The sequence below is a fragment of the Microdochium trichocladiopsis genome, assembly GCF_020744255.1.
Source record: "Microdochium trichocladiopsis strain MPI-CAGE-CH-0230 chromosome Unknown B0I36scaffold_8, whole genome shotgun sequence".
NCBI lineage: Eukaryota > Fungi > Ascomycota > Sordariomycetes > Xylariales > Microdochiaceae > Microdochium > Microdochium trichocladiopsis.
Window position 1 is genome coordinate 1035713 of NW_025763551.1, and position 15647 is coordinate 1051359.

The 15647-nt window shown below is 55.6% G+C and overlaps 5 protein-coding genes across 5 annotated transcripts; 2 read left to right on the plus strand and 3 right to left on the minus strand.

Annotated features, from left to right (window-relative positions):
• Positions 1–186: 186 nt before the first annotated feature.
• On the minus strand, positions 187–1768 carry B0I36DRAFT_386348 (protein-tyrosine phosphatase-like protein). The gene is made up of 2 exons (XM_046161107.1): positions 1033–1768; positions 187–968 (listed from the first exon to the last, which is right to left on the minus strand). Exons 1-2 carry the CDS (start codon positions 1532–1534, stop codon positions 631–633), a joined length of 840 nt encoding a protein of 279 aa, XP_046009209.1. The 5' UTR covers positions 1535–1768; the 3' UTR covers positions 187–630.
• A 643-nt stretch (positions 1769–2411) lies between these two features.
• On the plus strand, positions 2412–4814 carry B0I36DRAFT_329655 (amidohydrolase 3). The gene is made up of 4 exons (XM_046154736.1): positions 2412–2967; positions 3038–3076; positions 3176–3605; positions 3667–4814. Exons 1-4 carry the CDS (start codon positions 2482–2484, stop codon positions 4467–4469), a joined length of 1758 nt encoding a protein of 585 aa, XP_046009210.1. The 5' UTR covers positions 2412–2481; the 3' UTR covers positions 4470–4814.
• A 763-nt stretch (positions 4815–5577) lies between these two features.
• On the minus strand, positions 5578–6617 carry B0I36DRAFT_152368 (uncharacterized protein). Its single transcript, XM_046148533.1, has one exon. The coding sequence runs from the start codon at positions 6485–6487 to the stop codon at positions 5687–5689; it is 801 nt and encodes a 266-aa protein (XP_046009211.1). The 5' UTR covers positions 6488–6617; the 3' UTR covers positions 5578–5686.
• A 1935-nt stretch (positions 6618–8552) lies between these two features.
• Positions 8553–12189, plus strand: B0I36DRAFT_365627 (SNF2 family N-terminal domain-containing protein; the record flags this gene model as incomplete). Its single annotated transcript, XM_046159172.1, has 4 exons — positions 8553–8648; positions 8735–8899; positions 8986–11961; positions 12037–12189. 4 exons carry the CDS (start codon positions 8553–8555, stop codon positions 12187–12189), a joined length of 3390 nt encoding a protein of 1129 aa, XP_046009212.1.
• Positions 12190–13237: 1048 nt separating this feature from the next.
• B0I36DRAFT_249587 (WD40-repeat-containing domain protein) lies at positions 13238–14612 on the minus strand (the record flags this gene model as incomplete). The annotated part of the gene is made up of 5 exons (XM_046150486.1): positions 13238–13375; positions 13466–13807; positions 13878–14358; positions 14490–14512; positions 14586–14612. The coding sequence occupies 5 exons, from the start codon at positions 14610–14612 to the stop codon at positions 13238–13240; spliced, it is 1011 nt and encodes a 336-aa protein (XP_046009213.1).
• Positions 14613–15647: the final 1035 nt, after the last annotated feature.

Sequence of the window (15647 nt, forward strand, 5' to 3'; positions counted from 1 at the left end):
TGGATGCGGGGGTCGTTCCCGAACGTCGAGGGCCAGGGAGTCGAGGTACGTACATGTGTGGCTTGACGCGATCGATATGCCCAGCCAGGAAACAGGTTTTGGTGGTGGGTGAGGCACAGGCACACGCGGGCGCCATGATCTCAGCACCCCCGAGCAGCCAGGTAGATCCAGATTGTGGCAAAGGCACACGACAACAACCCTTTGAACATTGACGTGTAAAGTGGGGGCCATTGTGGACGGGAAGGCCTCCCACTTCAGCCGCCCTACTGTGGAGTTTGCAGTCACATTCCATCATTATACACTTGGCAAGGCCAGATAGGGAAGGAGTTGGAGTCGCTCCCAGGATTTCGGCTTCTATCTCCTGGGAACAGGCCTGTGGTCGTCTCTTACCGGCCTGCGTACAAAATCATACGGATAATCGGCAGGGTAAACGTTGTCTTGCGCGGAACATGTCGGCACCACCATTACGTGTCGTTTCGTTGTCTAATGCGAGTCGATGCGGACGAGGAGAAAAGATAGAGACATGGTTCTATTCATTCCGGCCACGGATAGTCCTTGCTGGTAAAAACCAGGAACGACCGCCTCTCCGACTACTAATGGCCCAAGTCGCAGAGTTGTCTCTTCCCGAAATCAGCTACGTGGGCTGGTTGCGTTCTTCTTGATCGTGGCAAGATCTTCTTCAGAGAATCCGAGCTCCTGCTTGGCAAACTGGATAAATCCCCCATACTTCTTCTGTACGCCATCGGTGAATGCCTTCCAAGAGGAAGCGCGAAGACTGCAGAGGTTGTAAAACCCCGCATCTTCTTCGCTCTTTGCATCGGTCTCAGTAAGCACATACTGGAGCAGCATGAGCCGGACTGGCTCAGTACCGACTCTGGATAGCAGGTAGTCTAGCGTGACCGTCTCTTCGGATGCACCCGCAAGTGTCAGGAGCAGGCCGCCGAAAACGCCAGTCCTGTCACGGCCAGCTGTGATGCCAAAACGTCAATAGTGTCTCCAGCGCAAGTCGCGCTCGATTGTGGGAGGGCATACCTGTGCAGTGCACTAGGAACGGCTCGTCGGGGCGGTCTCGCACGTGCTCTAGAATCGCTTTCCAGCTTGGAACATAGATCTCAATCACTTCCAAGTACATATCCTCGTACCCAGCCTCACCACCACCTGAAGCGAACAGTGCCAGGTCTGGCCTCGAGTCGGTTCGTGTACTTGGGAGCCACGTGGTCTCTACGCCGTCGAAGACCGGCTCGGGCGCCTTTTCTCGTTCCGGCTGAGACCGCAGGTCAAACACGCGCTTGATGCCAAGCTTACCCTCGAGCACAGCCCTGCCATTGTCTGTAATGTTGGACAGGAGGCCAGAGCGATACGCGAAGCCTGCGCGGAGCGGGCTGTCGGGGATCAATCCGAGGTCTCTGGTGTTGAAGGTCCCGTCCAGGTAGACAAAAGGCGGGCTCGTGATGACCGGACCGTACTGTTCCTTTGTGATCTCCAGGGACACCTCTGTCTCGGCGAGCTTGAGGAGGCTGGCGTGGTCGGCCATGGTACAGATCTTGGGGCTGTCTGGTTCCGGGATGAATGAGTCGATGGCTGGCCGCAATTGCTTTGTGTGGTCGAGCTGCCGTTGATGGGTGCCTTGTGCAGGGCCAGATAATCTTGTTCTGTTACGAGGGCCTCACACGCAATTTGTAGACGATGAACGCCTCGTGATTTACTACAGACTGTAAGACCGGATGGACGACCGCCCGGTGTCCTCGCGTCCCGATACGTTCGTCAGCCCCCCGCCCCCGCCCTTTGTTTGACAGGGTTGTTTGTAGTCGCACCGGCCTCCCCGGAGGACATGTGATGAAGAGGTCTAGAAACGCCTGCCGTGCTATTATTGCCTGTAATTAGCACACTCTAAGCGGGGAGAATACCTTTGCAACTCGTTCCACGATGGGCCATTGAAGCAGCCTCATCCAGGTGTCCTGTAGACCGAGCCAGCTGTTATCACAACTGTTCGAGGCCATGCTTCTCAAGGCCGTCCACATGATGGTTCTGTTGATTTGAGCAAGGGTCATCCGATGCGAAAATAAGAGACTGAACGGTGGCTTGCCAGAGAGGTATGCTCGCATGGCCGTGTGCGTATTCGCAGATTTCCCAACTCGAGCACCCAGTAGCTCAACTTGTAGCCGGTACTCGCCTAGCGAGACACGGAGCAGTCCTTTGAATTGTCCTTTTGAGATTAAACCCAGGTTCTTCAAATTCGCTCTCCCTGTGGGCACCGCTAGGATGCTGTTTCTGCTTGCATAATGTTTCAAAAGGTTGGTCGTTGCAACTGAGTTGCCTGGATCTGACCACAAGAGGCACCAGTCCCTGCCAAGCCGCCGCTGGCCACCAATCTGGGTGGGTGGGTCTCACAACTTCCGCTAGCCGACGGACGGTGATGCATCAAATCGGCATTCGACCAAAAACAAGGCCCAAGCTCAGAACCTTCTTTTCCACACAAGCATGGATCGATTTTGGCTGCCGAGGGTGGGCGGCAGCTCGCTGCTGAGCTACGGCTCGGCGGCAGTCGTCAGCATCGCCGCCCTGCTAAAGCTGCAGGAACAAGCCACCAACTATTTTGGTTCGGAAACGCATTGCTTCAAGTCCGTGCGGACAAACTGGGACGACATCCCCACGGCCAATTGCTTCACGGTCTCTCCCAAGGGCATCATCACCAATGTGTATGCTGTGGACGACAGCAAAATCGGCAGCGGCAGCGAGGCACTCAGCAAGGGGTATGCCATCCCGGGCCTCTGGGACGGCCACGGACATCTTCTGCAGTATGGCGAGTTCTTGCACTCTGTAGATCTGTTTGGGACCACTTCTCTCGACGAGGCCCGGGCCCGGGTACGCGAGTATGCCGACAAAAACCCACAGGCTGGTTCAAAGATGGAGTGGATCACGGGTGTAGGCTGGGATCAGATGGCATACGGGAAGATGCCCATGGCGGTAAGCCCATCATTTGAACGTGAGGAATATGGACAGGCCTCTAGTCACAAGCTAAACATTTAGTTGACAGGACGATCTATCTGCGGACGAGATTCTAAACGGCAAGTTTGTACGTGCTTCTAATCATGAAAGACATCGACAACGTGGTGGTTTTTTTTTTTTTTGTCTGCGCCGTACGAGCAACTACTGACTGTGCCATCCGCTCCAGATCGCCCTATCACGGGTGGATGTACACTGCATCTGGGTGTCTCAAGCAGTCCTCGACCTTCTCCCCGAAACAATACCCGACGTGCCCGGTGGAGAGATCGTCCGCGATCCCGGCATGGGTGTCTTCTGTGACAATGCCATGGACATCATCATGGCCCTTTGGCCCAAGCCGAGCAACGAGAAGAAGAGCACTTTCATCAAGTCGGCCATGACCAGCCTGAACGAACTTGGCATCGTGGGCATGCATGACGCGGGCGTGACCCCTGACAACTTGGCTTTGTACCAATCCCTGGCTAGCGGTAACGACTGGACAGTCCGCGTTTACGCCATGGTCGAATGCTTCAAGCGAAACACTTTCTGTGCCGATGAAGTTGAGCGTCATGTGAGAGCTGATGGACGACTGAGCATCCAGAGCGTCAAGCTCTTCGGAGGTGAGCTTCCCATCTTCCAAGGCAGAGAGTTTGGGGCGGATGGCTGACAGCATCATCTCAGATGGAGCCTTGGGAAGCTGGGGATCGGCCATGATTGACCCCTACAGCGACCGACCAGACACCTCCGGGTCTCTCCTCGTCAACGCCACGGAACTCACGTATCTGGCCACCGCGTGGTCCCGGCGAGGATTCCAAGTCAACATCCACGCCATCGGCGACCTCGCAAATCGCTACGCGGTCGACGCCATGACCGTAGCACTCCGTCTGCTCTGCCCGGATCTGACTCAGCCCCTTTCCCTCTGCCAGGCCAAGCACCGCTTCCGCATCGAGCACTCGCAGATCATCCACCCTGCCGACCAAGACCGCATCCATGCCGTCGGCATCATCCCCTCCATCCAGCCGACCCACGCGACGTCGGACATGGCCTACGCGGAGCTGCGGCTCGGCCACGAGCGCACCGCGGCAGAGGCATACCGCATGCGCTCCCTGCTTGACCTCAACCCCGTCCTGGGCAGCGACTTCCCCGTCGAGCCGGCGGACCCGTTCCAAGGGCTCTACGCCGCGATCACCCGCAAGAGCCCGCATACCGGCCAAGCCCCCGAGGGGTTCCCGGATGGGTGGTATGCCGAGGAGACGCTGGACCTGGACCAGGCCGTGCGCGGGTTCACGCTGGGCCCGGCGTACGGCGGGTTCATGGAGGGCAGGGCTGGCGTCATCCGGCCTGGCGCGTTTGCGGACTGGGTCGTGATCGATCGCCCCCTGGAGGCCATCGAGAGCGTGGAAGAGCTGCGGGCGTTCAAGGTGCGGGAGACGTGGGTCGGTGGGAAGAGGGTGTTCAAGAGGGAGTTGAGAGTCGCGCCGTGAACATCAAAGCGCCAGGGGGGTGGTTGCTTGTGTGTTAGTGCGTTCGGTGTGTGTGTATTACTTGGTGACTCACAGAATTTCCCGAGACTTGAGCGTTTCAGGAGTTGGGATGCCTAGAACTGTTGATAGAAGTACATGTGGCGGGGTCTCGTGCGTTAGAGCAGTCAAGTAGAAAGCCGACAAGCGGTATAGAGATCAGATAGACAAGACAAGAAGACGACATATGGACGCATCGAACCTCATCGTTCTCTGTATTTCACTCATCATCACATCGTGGGTAGGTTTACTGGAGTTGTTTCCCACGCACAAGATGCAGGATAATGTGATGATCGACCACGCACAAGCCATATGTGGCCTGCTCAGGGCTTCTTAGGAAAAAGAGACATAGCAAAAAAAGAAAGAAAGAAAAGAAAAGAAAAAAGGCAGGGAAAAGAAAACACCCGAAACCATGGTTAGCATACCTGAATTGCGATTTCGATGGTCATTTTGTCCTCCAAAGTAGACATCTCAGGTATCGATGTTGTCAAGCTCGAACAAAATATGCCACGTCGCAGGCATCTGCGAAAGGTATCAAAAGGTAGACGTGGCGAGTACGGCAGTAGAGCACTGATTCTCGCAGCGGCAGGGTGAGACAAGCCCACATTGATGACGCAGAGTATCACTTTCACACATTCACCCACTTCCGCCAGGCAACTCAAAGTCATTGTAATCATCCCCATAATTTCGTCTCGAAGCTATGCGCACAGACAAGCTAGATACAATGCAAAAGCTTTCCCACACCCTCCCTGCTGATCGATTCCACCACCACCACCGCCACCATGCCTGGCTGTTTAAGCGAGCCTCCCAAGGGACACGCCGAAATGGATATGCATGTGTTTGTAAATGAAGAAGAGTGAAAAATAAAATGAAAAGTGAAACAGAAAAACGCCTTCAGATGCTCATTGTTCGTCCAATCATCGTCACCAGTCCCTTTCGTATTGCCGTGGAAAGAGGAAGACATTCGCCCGCGGAGAATGCGACATGCTTTATCGTCAAGCAAGAGACATATGGAAGAAACAATAGGACCTCTCAGGGCCGGGAACTCCCACCGGATGTAGTAACGCCTTTCGTTCGCCGCCCTCCCTGTGCGGACTGTAAATGCTAGATTTGTTGTGATGCAGCGACGCTGGTTGGCTGAATGGAAGAGTCTTGTCACAAAAATACGTGGTCGTATGGTATTACGTGTGACGTGTCCGCTTGCCGTCTCGCCCAAAGGGATCCTTGCCGAAGCTCGCTATGCTGCCGACGTCGAATAGCTCGGCAAGGTTGATGGTGCGTTTTGTGCCAGCGCCCCTGCCGAGGTTGTTGCTGGCAGTGTTGCCGCCATTTCGAGCCCTAGGAGGCCGCCTGTCCCGCCGTCCTCGCGCGTCGCCGTGAGACAGCGATGGTATTGTGAGCCCGGCCGCCAGGGATGTGCTGTTGTTGTTATCGGCCGACTTTGACGAGTCGGAGAGGTCGAGGTTGGCAATGTTCAGATACGACTCTGATGGGTAAGGATGGGCGGACTGGAAGGTGAAGTTGTCTTGGGATGGGACGATGACGGGCTCGTGGTGGTTTGGCGGCGCTTGTGATGTTGACGGTGCCGAGTCTGTGGGGATTGCAGGAGGCGGAAGGTGTGTTGTGCTCTGGGCTCGTTGAATCTCGGGTGAGGAGATGGGCTCAGGCCGTTCTGACTCGTCCTCGCTCTCGGTACCGTGGGAGTTGCCGTCGCGGCCCTCGAGCCTCTCGGTCGCCCATTTCCTGATCTGCCAACCCTCGCCGTCGCTGACGCCGAGGTTGCGGCGGTCGAGGAAGGCGAGGAGGTCGTCAAGGCAGTCCTGGTAGCCATCGGCGCGGGCCTTGGACTGGGCGGCAGCTGACGTCTTGTAGAGCTTTGTGACGGAGAGGGCAGCCGCCTTGAAGGCGTCGAGGAGCTGCTCGGGGGAGTCGGCAGCAGGGGCCTGCTTGATGGGCGACGAGCCTCGGACGTGGTGATCCATGGTCGCAGGTCTAGGCGCTGCGCAGTGGGTTGTGCAGTGGGTTGTGGTCTTGCGGACGTGCCGAGGCGTCAGTTGCGGTGATCCGTGATGTTTGTTGCTGCTGTTGGTTGGTTGTCGAGAGTGCTCCGACTCTGGGGGTGGAATGTGCTGATGCTGGTCGGCGGACGGATGGTGGGAGGGGGCGTTGTTTTTGCAGTGGCCGAGTGGTGTGGGGTGGCAGCAACGAGGGTTTGAAAGGAGGTGACTGATTGCTGTGGACTGATGACTTCAGGCCTGTGCTGTTGCCCCAGTGCAGTGCAGTGCAGTGCAGTGCTGGCTGGCCGTCCTTGCTGGGAGCGTCTAGAGGTTCACTGGTGGAGCCGCCCCATACAGGACCGCAGCAATGACTGGATGGAGGAGCGGGCGGCAGAATGCAGCAGAAGGCGGCCGACAGAGGAGGACGGGTAAACAGAACAATGATTGAATGATGATTGTAGCTGTAGTTGTTGCCGTAGTTGTAGTTTCTGTCAGCAGCTGAGGGATATTCAGGCACATTGGCCGGACTCGTCCTTGTTATCAGAGCACCTCGTCCATCAAGTGGCGCAAGTAAGCACCCAGGCCAGGCAAGACATGAGCACTGGCGGGCGCCGCCTTGCCGCTTCACAGCCTCGGGCACGCCAAGCCAGCCCATCATGGATGGAGGCGGGAAAACCACATGACCTGTCCGCATGCAACAACCCCTGACCAGATTGATCGATCCAGCCCGGCCACGAGGATCCGACGTGGCATCACCATGGGCCGTGTAGGGCGACGGCTGGTTGTCTTGTTGTAACGCCCGCGCCGACATGAAACGCTGCTCCTGAGCTGTCACTCACGTAAGGTAATTGATTACACAAGCTTGTGAGATGACGCCGGTGGAAGCATCAGTGTACCTCTGTTGTCTCACTGTGAGGCACCACGCCAGCGCACGGGCCGACCACTCAGTTGCTTGCCGCCCGGGCGGCCGTGCTCTGCCGATGGCCTGTGCTTCCTCGTCCTTCCGGCCATGGCTGGGCTCCACCTCCCACCGCCCGGGCTTCGGCCCCCCCAGAACTGCCGTCCCGGCGCCTGGGCAGCTGGCACAGGCCGCCATCGTCGTCGCCGACGGGCTCGCTGGCCTACTCGAAGCTCAACAGGCACCGCTCACTTTCTCGCAAGCTGGAGTCCAAACTCATGTACAGACTACACAGCAAAGGCTGTTGTATCTCGACAAGAGAATGCTCGCTCCATCTCATCAACATGCGGATAATGGTGTCAGTGGTCGGGACGAGAGCACATCATCAAGTCAAGCCCGTATACCATCTCTAGTCGTGCCCACACCGTGATATGTTCTTTAGTACCTCTGCACAGACAAGCGCCGCGGAAGGTGGAAAAGAAAGAGGCGAAGCATCACAGATGGCTCTCCGCTGCTGGACGACCGCTTGTTGTTCTGGATGAGGCTACAGGGCGTCTTCGGCATCCATGCTGTGCTCGGGTTGTGCATGCAATAGTGAGATAGCCAAGCCCCCTGGTCCGTTTTGGCTGAAGTAGGATGTTGCTTCTATGAATATTTTGTTACTCTGATGTAGACATCGCGGGCCATTTGCTGTAAGGATGCAAAAGTGTGCTCTTGCTGGGGTGCCTCTGTTTGGTTGCTGGCACACTCCAGCTGCAGGCCGTGCTTCCTATTCGCCGCCCCATCCATGTCTTGCCTTAGTTGCCGTGATCCAGAAAAAACCGCCCGCCCACCTGCACGGCGCCTTTAGTCAAAGTCGCAAAGCCAGATCAGCACGCCTCGTCTCCTCACGCGTCAACCTCTCATCCATCTTTCCAGCTTCGCGACATCACCCCTCCTCTGGCACACCTCACCAACACGGCTTTGCCTGTCTGCTGTCGCCTAAGGCAAAACACAGCGTCTTTCGCGAGCACCCCTGGCCCCACCCGCATCGACCCGGGACTCGAGGTCGCGTCTCCGTCGCGTTGAGTGTTCGCAGCACGCTTCTTTTCGCTGACCATTCCACCACCTCCGCCTCAACCACCGCGGAGACACAACACCACCACCACAATCATGGCGCCCTCGCGCTCAAGAACCAGCGCGGTCGCCGATCCAGACGCGTCAATGTCAGATGCTGCCCCAGAGGTCTCGAGAGGACCCGACGAGATGGTATGGCTAAGCCGCTGGCGCGCCCCCAGGGCAGCCTCCCAATGCAACCGCAGGCACCCAGGCCATCGCTGACTTATGCATTGCAGGAAGTGGATGAGACTCCCGATTACACTGACAGTGACACAAATCCCAACACGACAGCGAGCAGTGTCGCTGGCGATCACGTCGATGGTCGCAGGAAACGCTCCGAGGCCAGCCAGCTGCGGCGCAGCATCTTTGGCAAGAAGCACGATGCGCTTGGTTCCTCAAAGGTACGATGAAAACCCCCTGTTCAGTGACGAAAACCTCGGTATGATACTCGTACAGGCACAGCACTGACGCGATTTTCACGACATAGGAAGACGACAGCATTCGGCGTTTCAGATACCTCCTCGGACTGACCGACCTCTTCCGCCACTTCATTGAGACGAACCCGAACCCAAAACTGCGCGAAATCATCCAAGAGATCGACAGACAAAACGAAGAGAATGCCGCCAAGCAGAAGAAGAAAGGTGCACGGCAAGGTGGTGCGGCTACGGGCCGCGCCCGCCGGACCGAAGCCGAGGAAGACGCGGAACTGCTCAAGGACGAGCGGCACGGAGGATCGGCTGAGACCGTCTTCCGTGAGTCGCCATCATTCATCCACGGCACGATGAGAGATTACCAGGTCGCCGGCCTCAACTGGCTCATCTCACTGCACGAGAACGGCATCTCTGGTATTCTGGCCGACGAAATGGGTCTCGGAAAGACCTTGCAGACCATCTCATTCCTTGGATACCTCCGGTACATCATGGACACAACTGGACCACACCTCGTCGTCGTGCCCAAGTCAACACTGGACAACTGGCGCCGTGAGTTCGCGAAGTGGACACCCGATGTCAACGTTCTTGTCCTGCAAGGCGCCAAGGAGGAACGAAATGCTCTAATCAACGATCGCTTGATTGACCAAAAGTTCGACGTTTGCATTACGAGTTACGAGATGATTCTGCGCGAGAAGTCGCATCTGAAGAAGTTCGCCTGGGAGTACATCATCATTGACGAAGCCCACCGTATCAAGAACGAAGAATCGTCACTGGCTCAGGTCATTCGTGTGTTCAACTCTCGCAACCGGTTGCTGATCACTGGCACGCCGCTCCAGAACAACCTGCACGAGCTGTGGGCACTGCTCAATTTCTTACTGCCAGATGTGTTTGGCGACTCGGAGGCGTTTGATCAATGGTTTTCGGGCCAAGATCAGGATCAGGATACTGTCGTCCAGCAGCTCCACAAAGTATTGCGACCTTTCCTGCTCCGCCGTGTCAAGGCGGATGTTGAAAAGAGTCTTCTGCCGAAGAAAGAGATGAATCTCTATATTGGCATGTCCGAGATGCAGATCAAGTGGTACCAGAAGATCCTTGAAAAGGATATCGATGCCGTCAACGGTGCTGGTGGCAAGAGAGAGTCCAAGACTCGGCTGCTCAACATTGTGATGCAGCTCCGCAAGTGCTGCAACCACCCATACCTTTTCGAGGGCGCTGAGCCAGGACCTCCGTACACGACTGACGAGCATCTCGTTTTCAACTCTGGCAAGATGGTTCTGTTGGACAAGCTCCTCAAGCGGATGCAGGCTCAAGGAAGCCGTGTTCTCATCTTTTCGCAGATGAGTCGTCTACTCGACATCCTGGAGGATTACTGTGTATTCCGCGAATACAAGTACTGCCGCATTGATGGTAACACGGCTCACGAGGACCGTATCGCTGCTATCGACGAGTACAACAAGCCGGGCTCAGAGAAGTTCATTTTCTTGCTGACAACTCGTGCGGGTGGTCTTGGTATCAATCTGACGACCGCCGACATTGTCGTGCTATTCGACAGTGATTGGAACCCCCAAGCTGATTTGCAGGCCATGGACCGAGCCCATCGTATTGGCCAAACCAAGCAGGTTGTCGTGTATCGCTTCGTCACAGAGAACGCCATTGAGGAAAAGGTGCTCGAGCGTGCAGCTCAAAAACTCAGACTTGACCAAGTAGTCATCCAGCAAGGCCGTGCTCATCCTGCTGCCAAGGGTCCCGCCGGCAAGGACGAGTTGCTCAACATGATCCAACACGGTGCCGAAAAGGTATTCCAGACCAAGGGTGCTGTTGGACTTGGCGAGAACGGAAGCACCGAGCTTAACGATGACGACATGGACGCCATCCTGGCCAAGGGCGAGAGCAGAACACATGAGCTGAACAGCAAGTACGAGAAACTCGGCTTGGACGACCTTCAGAAGTTCACTTCAGAATCTGCTTATGAGTGGAACGGAGAGACGTTTGGTGGTAAGAAGAAGGAGATTGGCATCAACTGGATCAACCCGGCAAAGCGCGAGCGCAAAGAACAATCGTATTCGGTGGACAAATTCTACAGAGAGGCCATCTATGGAACAAGCTCCAAGGCGGAGAGCAAGCCGAAAGCTCCACGAGCGCCTCGTCAAGTCCCAGTCCACGACTACCAATTTTATCCTGCTCGCCTCAAGGAGCTACAGGAGCGGGAGACAGCCTTTTACCGCAAGGAGATTGGCTACAAGATCCCCATCGCTGACGGTGACGAGGATACCCTTGAAGAGCGCGAGGCCCAACGGGCTGCAGATCAGGAAGAAATCGACAATGCTGTGGCTCTCACGGAAGAGGAGCAAGAGGAGAAGCAGAAGTTGTCGACTCAAGGTTTCAGCGAGTGGAACAAGCGTGACTTCCAGCAATTCATCAATGGGTCTGCCAAATCCGGTCGGACCAACTACGAGGGCATCTCGGATGAGATCGACAGCAAGACACCCGCAGAGATTAAGGCGTATGCAAAGGTGTTCTGGCAGCGGTACACTGAGATTGGTGATTATCAGAAGTACCTGCAAGTCATCGAGGCTGGCGAGGAGCGTAGGAACAAGACGGAGCACCAACGGAAAATGCTGCGGAAGAAGCTGTCCCTGTATCGCGTGCCTCTGCAACAGATGAAGATCAACTACTCAGTCTCAACGACCAACAAGAAGGTGTACACCGAAGAGGAGGATCGCTTCCTGCTTGTTCTACTCGACAAGTACGGCATCGACACGGAGGGCATCTACGACAAGATTCGTGACGAGATCCGCGAGAGCCCGCTGTTTCGCTTCGACTGGTTTTTCCTCAGCCGTACTCCTATTGAGATCAGCCGGCGGTGCACCACGCTGCTTACCACAATTGTCAAGGAGTTCGAAGACGTCCACCCAGCCAAGAATGGCACTTCTGGCAAGGGCAAACGTGAACCCGTAGAGGACGAGGAGAATGACGAGGACAGCATCCTTGGACTGGCGCCCGCGAAGAAGAAGACGAAGAACGGTGTCAAAGTGAGCTCTCCCCCTCTCTCTCGCAAACAAACTTGTCCCAAGAAACACATCACTAATGAAACCTGTCATCTGCAGAACAAGGCACTCGATCAAGTCAAGGGTACTGGCAAGGGTGCCAAAGGGGCAAAGGGCGGCAAGGCTGCTGCGTCTGGCACGTCATCTCGGGCGTCCAGTGTGGCGTCGGTGCCTGCCTCGAAGGGCAAAGGCAAGGGCAAGGGCAAGAAATGAGCCAGGTTTATTTTTCTGCCCACACCCGTCGTATGGCCTTTTCATGACCTCCGTGTCTATTTTACAGCTTCGTTATTCCGTGTTGCATGGGGTGTTTCGGGGGGACTCTGTGTATTGCGTCGTTATTCTTGTCTGTTCTCCCTGTGGCACAAGATCAGAAGCATTAGATTGCTGTTCGTCTCTGTGGCCATCAACTTGTGGTCCCCTTCATTGTATCTTAGACATAAAGGAAAGGGGGAGAGATCCTGCTTGGCGTTAAGAGTTGTCAATACTGGTATTTCGTCAAAAGTATGACTCTTCCCTTGACAGGGCTGGCAGTGAAGTCATAACATGAATGGACAAACGTGGTCGGGAGGTGTTGTTAGTCCTTCTTCCCCCCGTGTCCTTTGCTTTGGCACTACTGAAGGCGACTACAACATAGATATTGTGACACAGCAATGAGTCAGGCATTTGTCACGTGTTCAAATTTGTCTCCTCAGCTTGACATTTGCTGCCTACGATACGAGGTGGACAAAAAACAGGTCTTTTGGCCAGCACAAGGAAAGACTCGTCTAGACAGAATACACACGATGCTGAATGCATTTCGAGCAGACTACATGCAGCGACTGGCACTGACAAAGGTCAGTCCGTCTGCCGGAGCCAGGACCGATTTCCCAGGACGACGTCCCAAGGAAAGGATCGCGCGTTTCCTTTCCGCCCCCAAAAGGGCTGCCCCTGCCTTTCTCATCATTCGATGCGGCCATACGTCCCCTCCTCCCCACAATCCACGTCTTTTCACCCTCCCCCAAAGTCAAGACTAAGCTGCCCGTCATCCCTGCTTTTCAGTCTTTTGTTGACGCAAGAAAAATATAATCCTGGGAAATGCAAAATGCCCTCTAAACGCCGAACTAAAGTATTTTCCATTTCAAGATGCTTTGTCCGCAAGGTGTCCGATGTGAGGCCGGGAGCGATAGTGCAGGAAGATGATGCCAGATCGGGTATATGCCGTACTCGTCATGCGAACGAACCCGTGGTGTACAGAGCAGAATCATGCCGAAAATTCGTTCTCTCATAGCCTGTTCTCGCGCTCGCGCTCCACCTCGTACTTGAAGTCGAAGAAGCCCTTGTCGAAGTGGTGGACACGGACGTAGCCGTCCTCACCACCACTGGCGTAGCTCTTGCCGGTGGGGTCAGCAGCGACAGTGTTCTAAACAAGTTAGTCAAATATTCCAGATGGTGCCAATTACCACGTGCTAGGCCATGACCATCTCCGTTGAAATAGAAGGCAAGAACTTACCAAAGGACCAAAGTGACCACGGACACGGCCAATCTCGTCTTCGAAGATCTTGTGGTAGAAACGCGCCTCGAACTTTCCTTGCCGGGCAGCAGTGGTAGTGACATCCATGGCAGCCTGACCACCGCCGAGAATAACGTAATCCTTCTTGGGAGTAATGCAGGCGCTGTTGAGAGGAGTATCGGAGGGGTATGTCTTGAGGACCTCGAGGTCGCGAGCGGCAATGAGGCGGGCCGTCTTGTCCTTGGAAGCGGTGATGAAGTATGTCCGGTCAGGAGACCACTGGAGGTCGGTCACTTGCATGTCGAGCTCGTGGACAGGGATGTTGTAGAGAAGCTCGCCAGTCTGAGCACACGAGTAAGTAAGATTCCAGCCTGGGATGGTGAGCAGACTATTCGCTGCCTGTGAGACATACCTTGGCATCGTATTGGGAGACGGAGCCGTCTTCGTGGCCGGCGATGATGTACTTGCTGAGATAACTCCAGCCGGCGACAGTAGCCTTGCTCTCGTCGCAAACAATGGTGAGCTCCCTCTCGTCGCTCTGCTCGCCGTTGACATCGGGGTTAATGTTGAGGACGACGATCGTTCCGAGATGGCCCATGCGCTTTTCAGTGACACCAAGCAGCTGGCGGCCGTCGGGGCTGAACTCGACGCGCTTGACAGCTGTAGGAAAGTCCCAGGTCTTGAGACACTTGCCGGACTTGATGTCCCACAGGCGAATCGTGTTGTCGGCGCTGCCACTGGCAATCATGGTCGAGGTAGGCTCGACATCGACGGTCCAGATGGCACCCTGGTGGCCCTTATACGTGCCGAGGCGCTCGCCATTGTGTGAGTACCAGACGCCAATTTGTTGGTCCTTGGAGACGGAGAAGAGGAGATCGCCGTCAGCGTTGAACCTAGATGGCGGCAAGTCCGCGTCAGTCTTTGTCCAGATGCGCGAATACGGGTGTCGAGTAGTTGGTGGCGGCGACGGCGGCGAAGCTGGGTTTTGTCGGCAGACGGTGGGGTCTGATGGTGGAAGACTCACTTGATCTGGGTGAGGGCACGTTCCTGCACATCGATCACAGGTTAGCATAAAGGCACACAAGAACACACGACGCGCAGGATGGGGCCCGAGACATACGTGACCCGAAAGCAGGATAGGTCTCATGATTGCGAGTAGCTGAGCTGGTCGTCTGGCAGGTGGTGAGGAGCTGGCCGAGGGTTGCGTTCGCCAACAGTGGAATCGTGGTGGGATGGCTGGTCACTTTATTTTCTTCGCACCCGCGGCGCATATTGTGTGGTGCGTGGTGGGGCTGCCTCTTGCCTGGCAAATCCAGGGAGCCCGGCTGCCCCTCCTCCACGATTTTATGCATCTATCGCGGTCTGCTGAGCTAAGCAGCAGGGTTGAGGCTCTACATCTTGCTTCCCAATCGCGTCTCAGTCACGATCTGAGCTCATCCTCGTCAGCCTGATGGTCCAAAAAAGGATAAAACGGTGCGTCCCTAAGATGTCTGAGTCACAGACGGCCACGGTTCTCATTGACTTGTTCACGCCAGGACTGGACATTGTTGCACTCTGGCGTCTGACTCCACGCCCCCTGCAAGTGCTCGCACACACAGTGCAGAGAGTATGACGAACACAAGCATGAATGGTGGATGACTCTACCATGTTAATGTCCAGTCTCACACTGACAGCCAGGGAGCAGGGGTTTCTGTTCAGATACAGCGTGAGTCATGGACCACGATAGTAGCATCCTTTGGGTCGCAGCCTGATCTGCCACTTCCAAGGCACCATCTCATGGCAACATTTTTGACCATTGGTCTTGATCCAGCACGCGTAGAGGGACGGACCGAACGGCCTTCTGGTCAAGTCGTCCCAGGCCGAGCCTACATCAACTGTATTACATAATCACAATAGAGAGAAAGCGTCGAGCGAAACGGGCGTGGATGAATGGCTCTCCCCCAGGCTAAACTGTTTATGGGATTGACCTGCCCATCCTTGGAAGAGTTGACAGACTCTTCACGTAATATCGACTGCCGGACCTACAGTAGCGCACCGCCATGGGACACGAGCGGATTTTCATTTCGGATTATTTATTTTTGTATATTTCTCGATGACAAGTCGACCGGCCAGCCGGCCAAGCACTCTCTATCTTTGCAGAAAGACAGCAGAGTCTCCTCCGGGATAGACCTTGCCAGCAGAG